The sequence below is a fragment of the Manis javanica genome, chromosome 17, assembly GCF_040802235.1.
Source record: "Manis javanica isolate MJ-LG chromosome 17, MJ_LKY, whole genome shotgun sequence".
Lineage (NCBI taxonomy): Eukaryota > Metazoa > Chordata > Mammalia > Pholidota > Manidae > Manis > Manis javanica.
The window spans coordinates 48,628,434-48,644,720 of NC_133172.1; the positions used below are offsets into that span (position 1 = coordinate 48,628,434).

General features: G+C 40.2%; 1 protein-coding gene across 1 annotated transcript; it reads right to left on the reverse strand.

Moving 5' to 3' along the window:
* Nucleotides 1–1,217: 1,217 nt before the first annotated feature.
* On the reverse strand, nucleotides 1,218–16,266 carry LOC108394678 (thioredoxin-like protein 4B). Its single transcript, XM_037025449.2, is given in 4 exon segments — nucleotides 1,218–2,784; nucleotides 4,429–4,580; nucleotides 13,506–13,670; nucleotides 15,968–16,266. Coding segments are annotated over 3 exon segments (450 nt in total). The 5' UTR covers nucleotides 13,638–13,670; nucleotides 15,968–16,266; the 3' UTR covers nucleotides 1,218–2,618.
* Nucleotides 16,267–16,287: the final 21 nt, after the last annotated feature.

Consider the following 16,287-nt stretch of genomic DNA (forward strand, 5'->3'; position numbering starts at 1 on the left):
CTGTAAGCAGCCCACGTGGCTGGCCGTACCAGGGGGACCGCCTGAATCTTTGGCTTTGCATACCCTGAATGTTGATCCTTCGCATTTTGTGGTTCAACAGTTAGGTATGCATCCTTCCAGTCTTTTTCCCTTTATGCATTACACACATTTGGCATTACACCTTTTCATAACATGACACAGGTTGCCCTATTGTCTACAACATACCTGGTTTGGATGTGTTAGCATTTATTCAATCTCATGGCTATCCACGGACATTAAGTGATTCTGGTTTTTTTCCCATAAGTGTGAAACTCTGGAGCACCCATCTTTGTAGATGGGACAGCAGACAGGACCCATCTCCCCACGTGGGCTTTGCCCAGGCCCCCAAGGGGCCTGAGGGGAATCACTCTCCTCCCTAGAAGGTGGACAGGTGGTTCAGGCCTAGAATTCCTGGCCTCCTATGATAGGCATGGCCCTCCCTTAACCTCAGGCCCACACAGGGACACAGCAAGAAGGCCCAGGCAGGCAAATGCTGGTGGCTGGCCAGTCAGGGAGGGACCCTGGGGCCAGCTGGGTGACCACCCTGCCCTGGAAGGGTGTGGAGGAAGTCTCTTTGGCAACCCATGGCCTATAGGTCCAGTTCAGACTCAGTGGGGAACTCCATGAGGCCACCTTCCTTTTGGCTAAAGGCAGAGCCTACCTCCCATCCCCACCAAAATAATTCACTAGGAGGCATGGTTCAGGGCACAGGTTCAAATCCCAGCACTTCCAGTATGATGCCATAGACAAATCTTAAGCTTTCTGTGCCTCACATCTCATCTATAATATGGAGGAGAGAATAAGTGAATAACCTGTAAAGTGCTTGTTCCCTTCTCCCTCTGGGGCCCTCTCCTCAATGCCCTTGCCCTCTTTGTGCGAGGACCTGCCATTCTCCTTTGAGGCTCAGGCATGGCATCCTTTTTCCCACCTGGGAGCCATTCAAATTTATGAAGCGGCTAGTACAGCACAGGACACACAGCATGGACCCAATCAGTACTTGTGGAATGGAAAGCAACTAAGTTAGGAACAAAAACACAAATCAGGACTTTGGAGAAACATTCTGCAAAGCCCTCAGGAGGAAAGAGGATAAGGGAATTTTATGTATGTTAAGTTCTGAGGTTTTGCTGGCATCTGAGCACTTACCACACATCAAATACTATGTGATTTACGCTGTAAGTGACAAAAAAGCCAACTCACAGTGACAGGAGTGAAGGTGTTTTATTCTTTCATAGAAGTCTGGGGGAGGCGGCCCTAGAGTTCACTCAGCAGCTCAAAACCATCCCTGGGGCCCAGGCTCTTTATTGTTCTCAGCACATTCACTTCTCATCCAGCGCTGGCTGCGGTGAGGTCCTACGGTGGCTGCTGCAGTTCCATGCGTGGAAGTGGGGGAGAGAAGGTGGAGGTGGTGGTGAAGGGCCTTGCTTTGTCTTGTTCCTGGAGTGGCTCTCTCCTTCCATCAGTGCAGGACACAAAAGCACCCAGCAGCCTTCCTTCTATGCCACCTTCGTTGGAACCAGGTCGTGTGGCCACCTCTCCCTGCAGACAAGGCTTGGAGGAGAAGCACCTGGCCAGGGGGACACACTTGCAGTGACAGTGTGGAGACGGGGCCTCTGTGGGCCAGGAGGCCGACGGCTGCCCAGGAGTCGAATGCTGCCTGGCACACGGCCCTCTGGCCCTGCGTCTGTTCTCTCACTCTGGAAAGTCAGTACCAGTAGTGTCCATGAGGTTTTAAGAGAGGCAGTGACTTGCCCAGTGGTGGCAGGTTGTGCCAGCAGACACTGGAAGAGCAGCAGTTCTTCCTAACGTTATTAAAACAGGCAAATACCAGAAAGATATTTCTTTCTGATAGTTCTGACATCTCTTTCCAGTTGAGTCCTTGAAGTACAATTTTCTGCCTCAAAAAGAGGTGCAGTTTTGACTTCTGGGAGAGAGCTGTTCCTGTTTACTAAGGGGTGTCAACTATTTTGCTCAAATTGGGTGCTGGACAGTAAAGGCTCAAGTTCTCACTTCTTAGGCAATTTAATAACATAAAAGCTAGTAAAATGAGCAAACCAGGACACTGTTCTACAAATCTAGCTAGTAAGGCTCCAAAATAAAACAAACTCGCCCACTGTCAGTAGAGAATTATGTATTCTAAGAGAAACTGTGATAACAAGGACTGGATAATGGGCAAGGGTGAAAGTGAAGGGTGTATACACGTACATTCAGGATAGAAAGTCTTTTTGCTCTTATGGGAACTATTGTGTGTCAAATAAACATAGTTAAATCAAATTGTACTAGCCAGTATGAAGAAGAATTCTATATTATTTTAAGGAATAAAGAAAAAGCACAATATAAAGAGGAATATAAAAAATCACGCTGGGGAAACGGAGCAGTTGACTTGACTGCTCTGGGTTCTTGGGGAGTCACACTTAGGCACCCCAAGCACCATGATGGAGCCTGCGTGGTCTGCTACTTGGGGAGGTATTTTCTGGAACAGTCACAGCTCTTCTCCACCGGGATGCTGACCGCGTTCCTCAAGGACTCCAGAGCAGCAGAGCTGGACTCAGGTACTGCTTCAAGATGGGCCTCTCTCTCCAAGTCTGGTCAGGGTGACTGTACTAAATGTCTTGATAGAGAAGGTCATATTTGGGAACATTCTTGGGATCAATAGGACTTTGGACAGTAAGTTTTCCCCTCATTGCTCCTCGATAAATTACTTCAATCAAATCTATGAAGTCTTGTTTGGTTTTGAAACTTCCCACAAACTTAGTGTGATATGGAGACCTAGACGGCACAGAAGACAGACAGTCTCACTCAGAACTTCGAGTAATTACTTCAGGACAGACAAAAGGAATAGCAGCCCCGTTCCTTTCTTCCAGTCAGGGAGACTTAAGACACAAACCTGGCAGTGACTGTCCATCTGTGATTACAGGGTCCATTTGAAACATGACTAAACCCAGTGCTGGGGGTCCCTGGGGTAGCGAAAGCTTCGCCTTCAAAACCTCTTAATCACCTCTCAACTCACCATCAACCAGAATTCTCCGGGCGTTGGGTGCACACAGCTTTGTTGTTACTCCTTTAGGCTAGGCACTTGTAAAACCCGTTAACTAGTCGTCATCTCTGAGTTCTCATCAGTTTTACTTTTGAGTGGTAGATATTCCTTTTTTAAAATACTATTTCGAACATCAAGTATGTTTACTCTAGAAATACTTCTGAAAAAAAATTACTAGTGAGGCTAAAGGCCACATTTTGGTGTATATCCTTCCGATTGTGTGTGTATGCATGCACAGTTCTTCTTTCACAGTCATGGGAATCACATGCAAATGATCTTGCAGTATGCTTTTTTCAACATATAACATTTCTTTCAAAGTCATTAAACACGCATCTACAATCATGAAACTCATACATATCCAGCATTACTCTGTGGACATCTAGGTTCTTTCTAAGGACTGTGCTTTCTAAACAACAGTGGGAAGAACACCCATGCAGCCAGTATTGCCCACTGGCATGAGTATTTTCACTTTAGATAAATTCCTGGATATCCAATTACAGGGTTAAAATTTTTTACACTTTTAAAATGGTAAGTAGCGTAAAAAATCACCCTCTAAAAAGATTGCACCAAACTAATGCTTACATCAACTGTATTCTAGGAGAACAAATAGCTTTAAAATAGATAATATGTAACATGCTTGCAAAGAGATAATACAAAGCAGGCATCCAATCTAGATACGTAAACACCTCAGCCACAGTAAAAAGTGGTAAGAATTATGGACACATTCAAAATATTAAATATTGGGATGCTGACTGGATGGAACAGAAGGCATTAAAGATATCATGTTACTTATTCTTGAGACAGACATCTCTGAAGAATGATTTTTAAATTCTCTGTGTGGCAGAAGACAGGAAACTGCTAGGAGAGAAGCATATATCAGCTTGGTGGAAGGAATACTTTTATAAATGCAGCTGACCAGTCCCAGAAGTTTAAGAACAATGACATATTTTTGTTTTAAATGAAATTCCTGGGAAACTTTTTTAAAAGTTCTGTATTTTCTATACCAAAGGGTGGTTAAGCTTCACAAACTGTACTATTCTTTCATACTTAAGTAGGCAGTTAGAATTTGACAATTGTACTGGAAACTGTCTTATTTTGCACCAAAGTCTTGCATAAAAAATCAGAGTGCATCCTAGCTGAGGTGAGGATTTACTAATACGGGTAAACTGGTGAAACAGTGCTGTACACTTGAAACCAATATAAGATTGTATATCAACGATACTTGAATAAAAAAAGAATTGAGTGCATCAGTTTAGAAAACAGTACCAATACAGGACTCACAAAGCCACTATCACATGACAATAGATGAGCTACTGAAACTGCTTAGATCAAAGAAACTTTTAAGGCTACAATGACTTCATGTCAATCTAACTTACCCATAATCCACTTTTCATATGCTGCCCATTGAAGAAAAACACTGGGATGGAATATAACTGATGTCAAAATAGTGTGTATAAGCTGGAGTTTGGTCCATATCTACCAGATATATAGAGGCCATTTAACTCAAGTCAGAAGAGGTCTTAGAAAGCTGTAAATGAGGAGAGAGATGCAGGTTAAAATATGAGTGTTGCTGCTGTTTCTTCTCGGAAACTTTTTACTAGAATAGAGTATTCTGTTTGGAAAAGTTCCTGGACTAAGAATGGATTTATAAAATCCATGCTCACTTAAAAGAAAAAATTAAACCACTCAGAAATATGAACTACAGATACTGAGATTACCCCATCTTCCCTTCCAAAACCCCCATGAGTCAAAATTCTAACCAGGGTAGCAAAACCTGACATGTCACTGACTGTCCGAGTGCTCTGCACTTACTGCTCATTTGCTGTGTGCATTCTTAGGAGGTGTGCACATTGCAGTGCCCATTTCATAGGTGAGGAGACCAAGCCACAGGGAGGGAATCTGTCCCTGGCCACAGCTACTAAGCGGTGAGGCTGGGATTTGACTTCAGCTTGGCTTCAGAGTCTATACTTTTTTTTAAGGTATTATTGATATACACTTATGAAGGTTTCATATGAAAAAACAATGTGGTTACTACAATTACCCATATTATCAAGTCCCCACCCATACCCCATTGCAGTCACTGTCCATGAGTGTAGTAAGATGCCACAGATTCACTATTCCCTTCTCTATGCTACACTGTTTTCCCCATGACCCCTCACACCATGTGTACTAAACATAATACCCCTCAATCCCCTTCTCCCTCCCTCCCTCCCTCCCTCCCCACCCTCCCACACCCCTCCCTTTGGTAACCACTAGTTCATTCTTGGAGTCTGTGAGTGCTCTGTTCCTGCTGTTTTGTGCCTTCAGTTTTGCTTTGTTGTTATACTCTACAAATGAGGGAAATCATTTGGCACTTGTCTTTCTCTGCCTGACTTATTTCACTGAGCATAATACCCTCCAGCTCCATCCATGTTGTTGCAAATGGTAGGATCTGTTTCTTTCTTATGGCTGAATAGTATTCCATTGTGTATATGTACCACACCTTCTTTATCCATTCATCCACTGATGGACACTCAGATCCATATCTTGGCTATTGTAAAAAGTGCTGCAATAAGCATAGGGGTGCATATGTCTTTTTGGATCTGAGAACTTGTATCCTTTGAGTAAATTCCAAGGAATGGGATTCCCGAGTCAAATCGTATTTCTATTTCCAGTTTTTTGAGGAACCTCCATATTGCTTTCCACAATGGCTGAACTAGCTTACATTCCCATCAGCAGTGTAGGAGGGTTCCCCTTTCTCCACATCTTCACCAGCATTTGTTGTTCTCAGTCTTTTCGATGCTGGCCATCCTTACTGGTGTGAGGTGATATCTCATTGTAGTTTTAATTTGCATTTCCCTGATGATTAGTGATGTGGAGCATCTTTTCATGTGTCTGTTGGCCATCTGAATTTCTTCTTTGGAGAAGTGTCTCTTCATATCTTCAACCCATTTTTTAATTGGGTTATTTGCGTTTTGAGTGTTGAGGCATGTGAGTTCTTTATATATTTTGGGTGTTAACCCCTTATCGTATATGTTGTTTATAAATATATTCTCCCATACTGTAGGATGCCTTTTTGTTCTGTTGATGGTGTCCTTTGCTGTACAGATGCTTTTTAGTTTAATGTAGTCCAGTATGTTCATTTTTGCTTTTGTTTCCCTTGCTTGAGGAAATGCATTCAGGAAGAAGTTGCTCATGTTTATATTCAGGAGATTTTTGCCTATGTTGTCTTCTAAGAGTTTTATGGTTTCATGACTTACATTCAGGTCTTTGATTCATTTCAAGTTTACTTTTGTGTATGGGGTTAAACAATAATCCAGTTTCATTATCTTGCATGTAGCTGACCAGTTTTGCCAACACCAGTTGAACAGGCTGTCATTTCCCCATTGTGTATGTCCATGGCTCCTTTATCATTTATTAATTGACCATATATGGTTGGGTTTATATCTGTGCTCTCTATGCTGTTCCGTTGATCTATGGGACTGTTCTCGTGCCAGTACCAAATTGTCTTGATTACTGTGGCTTTGTAGTAGAGCTTGAAGTTGGGGAGCATATTCCCCCAACTTTATTCTTCCTTCTCAGGATTGCTTTGGCTGTTCATGGTCTTTTGTGGTTTGTGGTTCCATATCAATTTTAGAACAATTTGCTCTAGTTCAATAAAGAATGCTGTTGGTATTTTGATAGGAATTGCATTGAATCTGTAGATTGCTTTAGGCAGGATGGCCATTTTAACAATATTAATTCTTCCTATGCATAAGCATGGGCTGTGTTTCCATTTATTGGTATCTTCTTTAATTCCTCTCATGAGTGTCTTGTAGTTTTCAAAGTATAGGTCTTTCACATCCTTGTTTAGGTTTATTCCTAGGTATTTTATTCCTTTTGATGCAATTGTGAATGGAATTGTTTTTTTGATTTCTCCCTCTGCTAGTTCATTGTTAGTGTATAGGAATGCAACAGATTTCTGTGTGTTAATTTTGTATCCTGCAACTTTGCTGAATTCAGATATTAGATCAAGTAGTTTTGGAGTGGATTCTTTAGGGTTTTCTATATACAATATCATGTCATCTGCAAACAGTGACAGTTTAACTTCTTCCTTACCAATATGGATGTCCTTTATTTCTTTGTGTTGTCTAATTGCTGTGGCGAGGACCTCCAGAACTATGTTGAATGAAAGTGGAGAGAGTGGGCATCCTTGTCTTGTTCCTGATCTTAAAGGAAAGGCTTATAGCTTCTCGCTGTTAAGTATAATGTTGGCTGTGGGTTTATCATATATGGCCTTTATTATGTTGAGGTACTTGCCTTCTATACCCATTTTGTTGAGAGTGTTTATCATGAATGGATGTTGAATTTTTTCAAATGCTTTTTTGGCATCTGTGGAGATGATCATGTGGTTTTTTTCCTTCTTTTTGTTGATGTGGTAGATGATGTTGATGGATTTTCAAATGTTGTACCATCCTTGCATCCCTGGAATAAATCCTACTTGATAGTAATGGATGATCTTTTTGATGTATTTTTGAATTTGGTTTGCTAATATTTTGTTCAGTATTTTTGCATCTATGTTCATCAGAGATATCAGTCTGTAATTTTCTTTTTCTGTGGTGTCTTTGTCTGGTTTTGGTATTAGAGTGATGCTGGCCTCATAGAATAAGTTTGGAAGTATTCCCTCTTCTTCTACTCTTTGGATAACTTTAAGGACAATGGGTATTAGGTCTTCACTAAATGTTTGATAAAATTCAGCGGTGAAGCCATCTGGTCCAGGCGTTTTGTTCTTAGGTAGGTTTTTGATTACCAGTTCAATTTCATTGCTGGTAATTGGACTGTTCAGATTTTCTGTTTCTTTCTGGGTCAGCCTTGGAAGGTTGTATTTTTCTAGAAAGCTGTCCATTTCTTCTAGGTTATCCAGTTTGTTAGCATATAATTTTTCATAGTATTCTCTAATAAGTCTTTGTATTTCTGTGGTGTCCTTAGTGATTTTTCCTTTCTCATTTCTGATTCTGTTTATGTGAGTAGACTCTTTTTTTCTTGATAAGTCTGGCTAGGGGTTTATCTACTTTGTTTATTTTCTCAAAGAACCAGCTCTTGCTTTCACTGATTCTTTCTATTGTTTCATTCTTCTCAATTTTATTTATTTCTGCTCTAATCTTTATTATGTCCCTCCTTCTACTTACTTTGGGCCTCATTTGTTGTTCTTTTTCTAGTTTAATTAATTGTGAGTTTAGACTGTTCATATGGGATTGTTCTTCTTTTCTGAGGTAGGCCTGTATTGCAATATACTTTACTCTTAGCATGGCCTTCACTGTGTCCCACAGATTCTGTGGTGTTGAATTATTGTTGTCATTTGTCTCCATATATTGCTTGATCTCTGTTTTTATTTGGTCATTGATCCATTGGTTATTTAGGAGCATGTTGTGAAGCCTCCATGTGTTTGTGGGATTTTTCATTTTCTTTGCGTAATTTATTTCTAGTTTCATACCTTTGTGGTCTGAGAAACTGGTTGGTACAATTTCAACCTTTTTGAATTTACCAAGGCTCTCTTTGTGGCCTAGTATATGATCTATTATTGAAAATGTTCCATGTGCACTTGAGAAGAATGTGTATTTTGCTACTTTTGGGTGTAGATTTCTGTAGATGTCTGTTAGGTCCATCTGTTCTAATGTGTTGTTCAGTGCCTCTGTGTCCTTACTTATTTTCTGTCTGGCTGATCTGTCCTTCAGAGTGAGTGGAGTGTTGAAGTCTCCTAGAATGAATGCATTGCATTCTATTTCCCTTTTTAATTCTGTTAGTATTTGTTTCACATATGTAGGTGCTCCTGTGTTGGGAGCATAGATATTTATAATGGTTATATCTTCTTGTTGGATTGGCCCCTTTATCATTATGTAATGTCTTTCTTTGTCTCTTATGACTTTCTTTGTTTCTAAGTCTATTTTGTCTGATACAGGTACTGCAACTCCTGTTTTTTTCTCCCTATTAGTTGCATGAAATAGTTTGTTCCATCCTTTCACTTTTAGTCTGTGTATGTCTTTGGGTTTAAAGTGAGTTTCTTGTAGGCAGCATATATATGGGTCTTGTTTTTTTTATCCGTTCAGTGGCTTTGTGTCTTTTGATTGGTGCATTCAGACCATTTACATTTAGGGTGATTATTGTAGGTATGTACTTAGTGCTATTGCAGGCTTTAGATTCGTGGTTACCAAAGGTTCAATGTTAACTTCCTTACTAAGAGTCTAATTTAACTCACTTAGTATCCTATTACAAACACAATCTAAAGGTTCTTTTTTTCTCCTCCTTTTTCTTCCTCCTCCATTCTTTACATATTTACTGTGGTTTTATTACCTCTGGTGATGGCTATTAAACCTTGAACACTTCCATCTATAGCAGTCCCTCCAAAATATACTGTAGAGATGGTTTGTGGGAGCTAAATTCTCTCAGATTTTGCTTATCTGGAAATTGTTTAATCCCTCCTTCATATTTAAATGATAATCTTGCCAGATAAAGTATTCTTGGTTTGAGGCCTTTCTGCTTTATTGCATTAAATATATCATGCCACTCTCTTCTGGCCTGTAATATCTCTGCTGAGAAGTCTGATGATAGCCTAATGGGCTTTCCTTTGTATGTGATCTTATTTCTCTCTCTGGCAGCTTTTAATAGCTGTCCTTATCCTTGACCTTTGCCATTTTAATTATTATATGTCTTAGTGTTATCTTCCTTGGGTCCCTTGTGTTGGGAGATTTGTGCACCTCCATGGCCTGAGAGACTATTTCCTTCCCCAGATTGAGGAAGTTTTCAGCAATTACCTTCTCAAAGACACTTTCTAACCCTTTTTCTCTCTTCTTCTTCTGGTACCCCTATAATACGAATATAGTTCCGTTTGGATTGATCACACAAGTCTCTCAATATTCTTTCATTCTTTTTGTGTGTGGGGGGGGATATAGAATAATTCTTTCATTCCTGAGATGAATAACCACTTGGTTATGATGTATTTATCATGTTTATATTTTATTGGGTTTGCTTTTGTTTGATTGAGGATTTTTGCCTCCACGTTCATGTGGGACATTAGTCTGTAGTTTTCTTTTCTGTCTTTGGTGTTAGAGTAATTCTGGCTTCATAAAAAATAATTGAAAGTATCATCCCTCTTGTGTTTTCTGGAACAGATTGTGTGGAGTGTTTTTTTTCTTTAAATATTTGGTAGGATCACCAGTGAATTAATTTAGGCCTGAAATATTCTGTGGAAAAGATTTTAACTGCAAATTCAATTTCTTTACTAAACATAGGACTGTTCAGGTTATTTCTTCTTGGGTTTCAATAGTCTATGTACTTCGGGAAACTGATAATTTCTTCTGAGTTGTAGAATGTATGGACATAGTGCTGTTTACAGCATTCCTTATTATCCTTTGAATAGCTGTGGGATCCATCATGATGTCCCCTCTTTCATTCCTGATATTCATAATTTATGTCTTTCCCTGTTCATTTTTAGCCTGGCTACTGTTTTATTTGTTCTTTTTTGTAAAAAATATAAATTTTGGTTTAATTGTCTATTTTTGTTCTACTTTTAATTTCATTTTTTCTACTCGTCTTTATCATTTCCTTACCTCTGCTTTAGGTTTAAATTGCTAATTTTTTTTCTAACTTACTAAGTGAATGAATTTAGATATTTCTTTTCTAATGTATACAATTAATGATATAAAATTCTCTCTAGTCACTGATTCAGCTGTATCCCATTAATTTCAGTGTATTGCATTTCTAGTTTGATGTAGCTTAAAGTGTTTTCAAAATTTATATACAGATGTATACTTCCTATTTGACCCCATGCACTATCTGGAAGTGTATGGTTTAATTTCAAATGGAGGATTTTCTAGATACCTTTATTATTGATTTCTTCTTTAATTCTGTTATTGTCCTGTAACATACTTTGTGTGCTTTCTACTCTTTTAAATTTATTCAAATTTCTTTTATGACTCAGAACATGTACTTTGTTGATGAATGTTCCATGTGCACTAGAGAAGAATTATTCTCATGTTTAGTGGAATGTACTATAAATATTAATCAGGTAAGTTATTTGACAGAGTCATCCATATCCTTACTGATTTTCAGCTCCTTGTTCCATGAATTACTAAGAGGAGTATTAGAATCTCCAACTATAATTGTGGATTTTTGTTTTTCCTTTTAGATTTGTCATTTTTTGTCTCATATTTTGAAGAAAGCATATATATCTACAACTATTATCTTCTTGGAGAACTGACACCCTTAATGTTATATAATGTTCTTCTTTATCTCTGATAGTACTGATTGTTTTGAAATATATTGCATCTGAAATAAGTACAGCTACTCCAGTTTTCTTTGGTTAACATTGTCACTGTATCTTTTTCCATCCCTTTAGTTTAACCTATGTTTTTATATTCACAGTAGCTCTTGAAGATGGCATATAGTACATTTGTATACAACCTGACATTTCATTTTTGCAACCCTTGTGTTGAAATCCTTCATGTTCAAAGTACTAATTTATCTGGTATGAACAAAACACTTAATCTTGCTAGGTGTTTTCTATTTGTTCCATTTGTCCATTTGTTCTTTATCTTCTTCTGTTTCCTTAGGGCTTAATTGAACAGTTTTTCTTTTATTTTATATTTTATTGACTTGTTGACTTATATCTCTTTAAAATATCTTTATATTTTTTCTTCCTTTCCGGGCTTGGCTCCTTGCTTTGCTCCCCTTCTCCCTGCTCCTTCCCCTCCCCCTCTCCTCTCCCCCCTCCCCCTCTCCTTTCCCTCCTTCCCCTCCCCCTCTTCTCCCCTCCTTCCCCTCCCCCTCTACTCTCCCCTCCTTCCCCTTCCCCTCCTTCCTATTCTTTCATTTGTAGAGATCCTTTTTTCTCTCTGTGCCTCAGCTTCTTTGAATTCCTCTTCTCTGATTTCTATTTCATTTATCATCTCCTCCACTGTATCTAACCTCCTTTTAAAACCTTCCATTGTATGTTTCATTTCTGATACTGTGTTCCATAGTGATTGGGTCTCTGACCAGAATTCATTCCTGAGTTCTTGAATATTTTTCTGTACCTCCAATGAGCATGTTTATGATTTTTATTTTGAAATCTCTTTCAGGAGGATTCATGAGATCAATTTCATTTGACTCTTTCTCTGGGGTATTTATAATTTTGCTTTGTACCAGGTTCCTTTGACATTTCATATTTGTATGTGGTGCCCTCTAGTGCCCAGAAGCTCTGCTCTCTGGAGCAGCTCAGTCCCTGGAGCAATGTCGGGTGGCAGGAGAGCAGTGTTGGTGCCTCGGGGGAGGAAAGAGCTGTTTCCTCTTTTCCAGCTGCTTTGTCTGTCTCCACTGCCAGAACCAGTGGGCTGAGCACACAGGTAAAAGCCTCTATGCTTTGTGTTTGTAGCTGCTGTAGGCAGGGCTTCCCTCTGGCTGGCCTAATGCCTGGTCAGGGTTTGCTGGTTTGCGAGCCAGGTGGGGCTGGCTGTGAGGAAGGCCGCAGTATCACAGAGGTGGGCCTTGGAGCTGCATAGCCAGCCATGGGGCTGTAGCGCCTGATGATCATGAAAGTTCCCCCTGTTCTGTGAGGTTTATTCTTTTCTCCAGGTGTATGCAGTCTGGCACAGCCCTCTTTCCTGTTGTTCTTTCAGGATTAGTTGTATTAATTATATTTTCGTATTATATGCGGTTTTAGGAGGAAGCCTCTGTCTCATCTCTCATGCTGCCATCTTTAATCGCTCAGCAATCCAGTCTATACTCTTGACCTCTGTGATCTTCCCTCCCACTACAGCTGAGGGTACAATCCTCTGGCCCCTTGGCCCAAGGTTACCATATATTACTGACCCATTTTTAATCACAACAGTGAGGATTCTTGCACTGGATCCACACTGCTCAGCAGCAGAAATAGTGAGAAGAGATCTTAGACCTTGGGTAAGTCTCTCTAATAAATGGAGACAGATTAAGTCTCCTGTGTCCCATACTCCCCTACTCATCAATGTGAAGATGTGTAGGGTAATCAGAGATTTTCATCAGGTAGCATACTAGACAAGTGCATTTGCAGGCAGAGAAAACAAATTCAAATCCCAGCTCTTCAATTTAGTGGTTTTGTGTCCGGGAAGTCACCAGACCTCCCTGGCATTCATCTCATCTCCCACCTTGCAAACAGTAATTATCTCACTGCTGTGAGCAGCAAATAAAATAATGTTCATAGATGCTTGTTAATAATGTGTGTTTCTGGTCTTCTATTGCCTTGGTGGTGAAACTGAGTTTCCACAGCTGCCAGTGGGGAAGGACGTCCAGAAGGGGATCAGCATAATCACAGATTTGGGAGTTCAGCTCAGGGCAGGCACATGATCAACTCTAAGTGAAAATGTGTTAACGAATGAACAGCTATATCCCTGGGCTCTGCCTGCTCCTTTTCATGCACTTTGCAGATGTTGAAGTGAGAAGGCATAGATTTTTAGGAAAGTATTTACCTAAAAAATTCACTTACAATATCATCTAGCTGCAGACAGACAGGATCCTCATCTCTCCCAAACCTGAGAACCAACACCTTCTCTGCAGTACTTTTTATTGCCTGGTCCACTTCTTTTTTGCTAGTCAGCTTGGGCAAGAGGAAGCTCATCTTGAATCCAAATGTTAATTCTCACTGTCAGTCCTGAAATTAATTTTTGGAGTAGGTAATAAATATTTTCTTTCAAAAGGGATTCATACAATGCAGTATCAAAAAAGTAAAAGCAACCCACTAAACACAGGAACTGGTGACAAGTAAGAACACAGTTTAAAAAGAAACAATGAAGAAAGGCATACTATGAAAAATCTTCTGTCTCCCCTCATCTAGCCCAGCTCCCACTGCCCTATTTCTCCCCACACCAGGGAACTCTTTCATTAGTTTCTCATGTATCTTCTAGTTTTGCTATGCATTCACAAGAAAATACAAATATACATTCCTACTAACTCTTTTACCCAAAAGATAGCCTATTCTGTAAGTCGGGGTTCTACAAGGAAAGAGATGACATCCTCAAATTTGGTAATGTGAAGAGACTTTCATTAAGGCAAGTTGTAGAAAACAAGGTGTAGTGCTGTACTCTGGGACTAGTAACAGGGTGGCGCTATTCCCACCCCTAGGCCTCAAGGAGTCATGGGAGGGAGTAGTTACCAGAATCCTGTGGCTGAGATGGCTGAGTGGAGAAGGCTGCTGCATAGGTTAGCCTGCAGCTAAGGGATGCCACCATTCTCCTCCCTCCCTCTGGTCTCCTGCTAATGTTCCCACTGGCCGACTCCAATAAGAAGCAGAGGCAGGCAAGCCTCCTGGTCCCAGAGCACTTCAGCGGAGGAAGAGTGGATCTGGAGGGGCACATGACAGATGCCCAGCACACATACCTTACCCACTCTTCTACAATTTGCACTTTAGCTATATATCTTCCCATATCTCTATATAGAAAATTCACACATCGTTTGTCACAACAGCATACAATTTCATGCATTTACCACGCCTTTTAAACAGTCATTTATTAGTGGACATTTGTATTATCATGAGTCCTGGTTTAAAAATTCTTGGTATCTTACTGGATGCACCTCATCACATGGCAAACAGATAATTTAAGAGTATGAAAACCACACACAAATCATAAAATACTGATGTGAAAGGGGCAAATCCTAGTCTAACCCCCTCATTTTCATATTAGTTTGCTTACAGTTACAGTTTTAGCAACATGAACAAGGCCATCAAATTTCCAGTCCTTTTACTACAATAAGCTCCTATTCTTATGGTTGAGAAAGTCTTCGATCAAAAGCTTCATTTTTGAGTCCATTCATGGGAGACTCCATTGAGATACTTGGTATTTTGAATTCAGTTCCAAAGCTGGCTAATGTTATGAAAAGGGAGGATTACTCTCTCCCTCCCTCCCTTTCTTGTGATGTTACATTTTAATATATGAATTAATAACACTTCATATAGGAAATTAAATTGTTCCAGGAAGAGGTCATACTTTAAACAGGAAATCTGGTTGCAAGAAGGGACTTCATCAAATGTGAGTAGCAGAACAAATTCCTGATGGAAGGGAAAGCCGAAGAGAAGGTGGATCAGTCCTACCACTAGAATTCAAGTGAATAGCAACTCCTGTATGTTATTGATAAACAGGAGGAAGTGAGCAGAAGGCAAAATTGTCACAGGGCAAGTGAATGGATAAATACTGAAAGGAGGAGAGGGAAACAGATCACACTTAAGAAAATGTCCAAAGCGAAGGATCCCAACAGAGACTTCACCAAGGAGGAGGTAAATATATTTGGAAAGTTAACCTTTACTAGTAAGCAAGGAAAAGCAAATTAAAAGACATAATTAAATAGCATTAAATTGGAAAAGATCAATAATGGCAAGACTGTGAATGAAAGAGCAAGCATTCATAGTCCCTTCTGGAATGCAGAGAAGCAAAACTTTATGAGAAAGTTGAAATAACTTCGACCAGCAGTTCCATTATTGAGAATTAGTTCTTAGTTAATAATCAAGCATGTGCACAAAGATTTATGTACGATATGTATTCATCATATTTATAATGGTCTAAAACTGGAAACAACCTAAATGGCCACCATAGGGGATTGGTGAAATAAAAGTACAATTCTGCGAAGTGCTGTTATACAGCCACTAAATATTGTGTTATATGTGCCCGTTCACAACTGAAAAGTTCTCATGATAGAGACGTTATGAAACAGTAGACAGTGTAATTCCACTTTTGTACAAAATCCATATAATGCATCTGTACATATTTTTGGTAGAAAAATAACTGGAAATAAATATCCCCAAACTCTGCCACTGGTTCTCTGCCAGCGGCCAGGTGATTATTTACGTCGGTGCGTGCGTCCTTATTTTTCCAAAATACTCGTTATATAGTTTTTATACAATGCCTGTGGTTGGGCTACTCCTGGCCCAAAACTGCTAGGGAAGACGATACTTACTTTATTTGTACAAGTCACCTCCCTCTTCCACTTCAGGACCGCCAGCAATCCCAGCCTCTTGTCCAGAGAGTAGGGACCCTGGCGGCTCCGTTCTTCCGTCCCATCCGCCACAGCAGCCCTAACCCCAAGCATCTCCCAAATGTTGCAAAGCAACCCTCGAAGGTTCCCTGAAGGAGACGGAAACGGAAAAAGAAAATGCACAGGCGCAGGGGATGAGCGCGTGGGCGCCTTTGGGCCGAGCCTCGGAGGAGACGCTCTAGGCTGGCGGGCCCGGAGCGTTCCGTCGCACGTCCGTGCCGGGAGCCGCCGTTTCCGGGCTG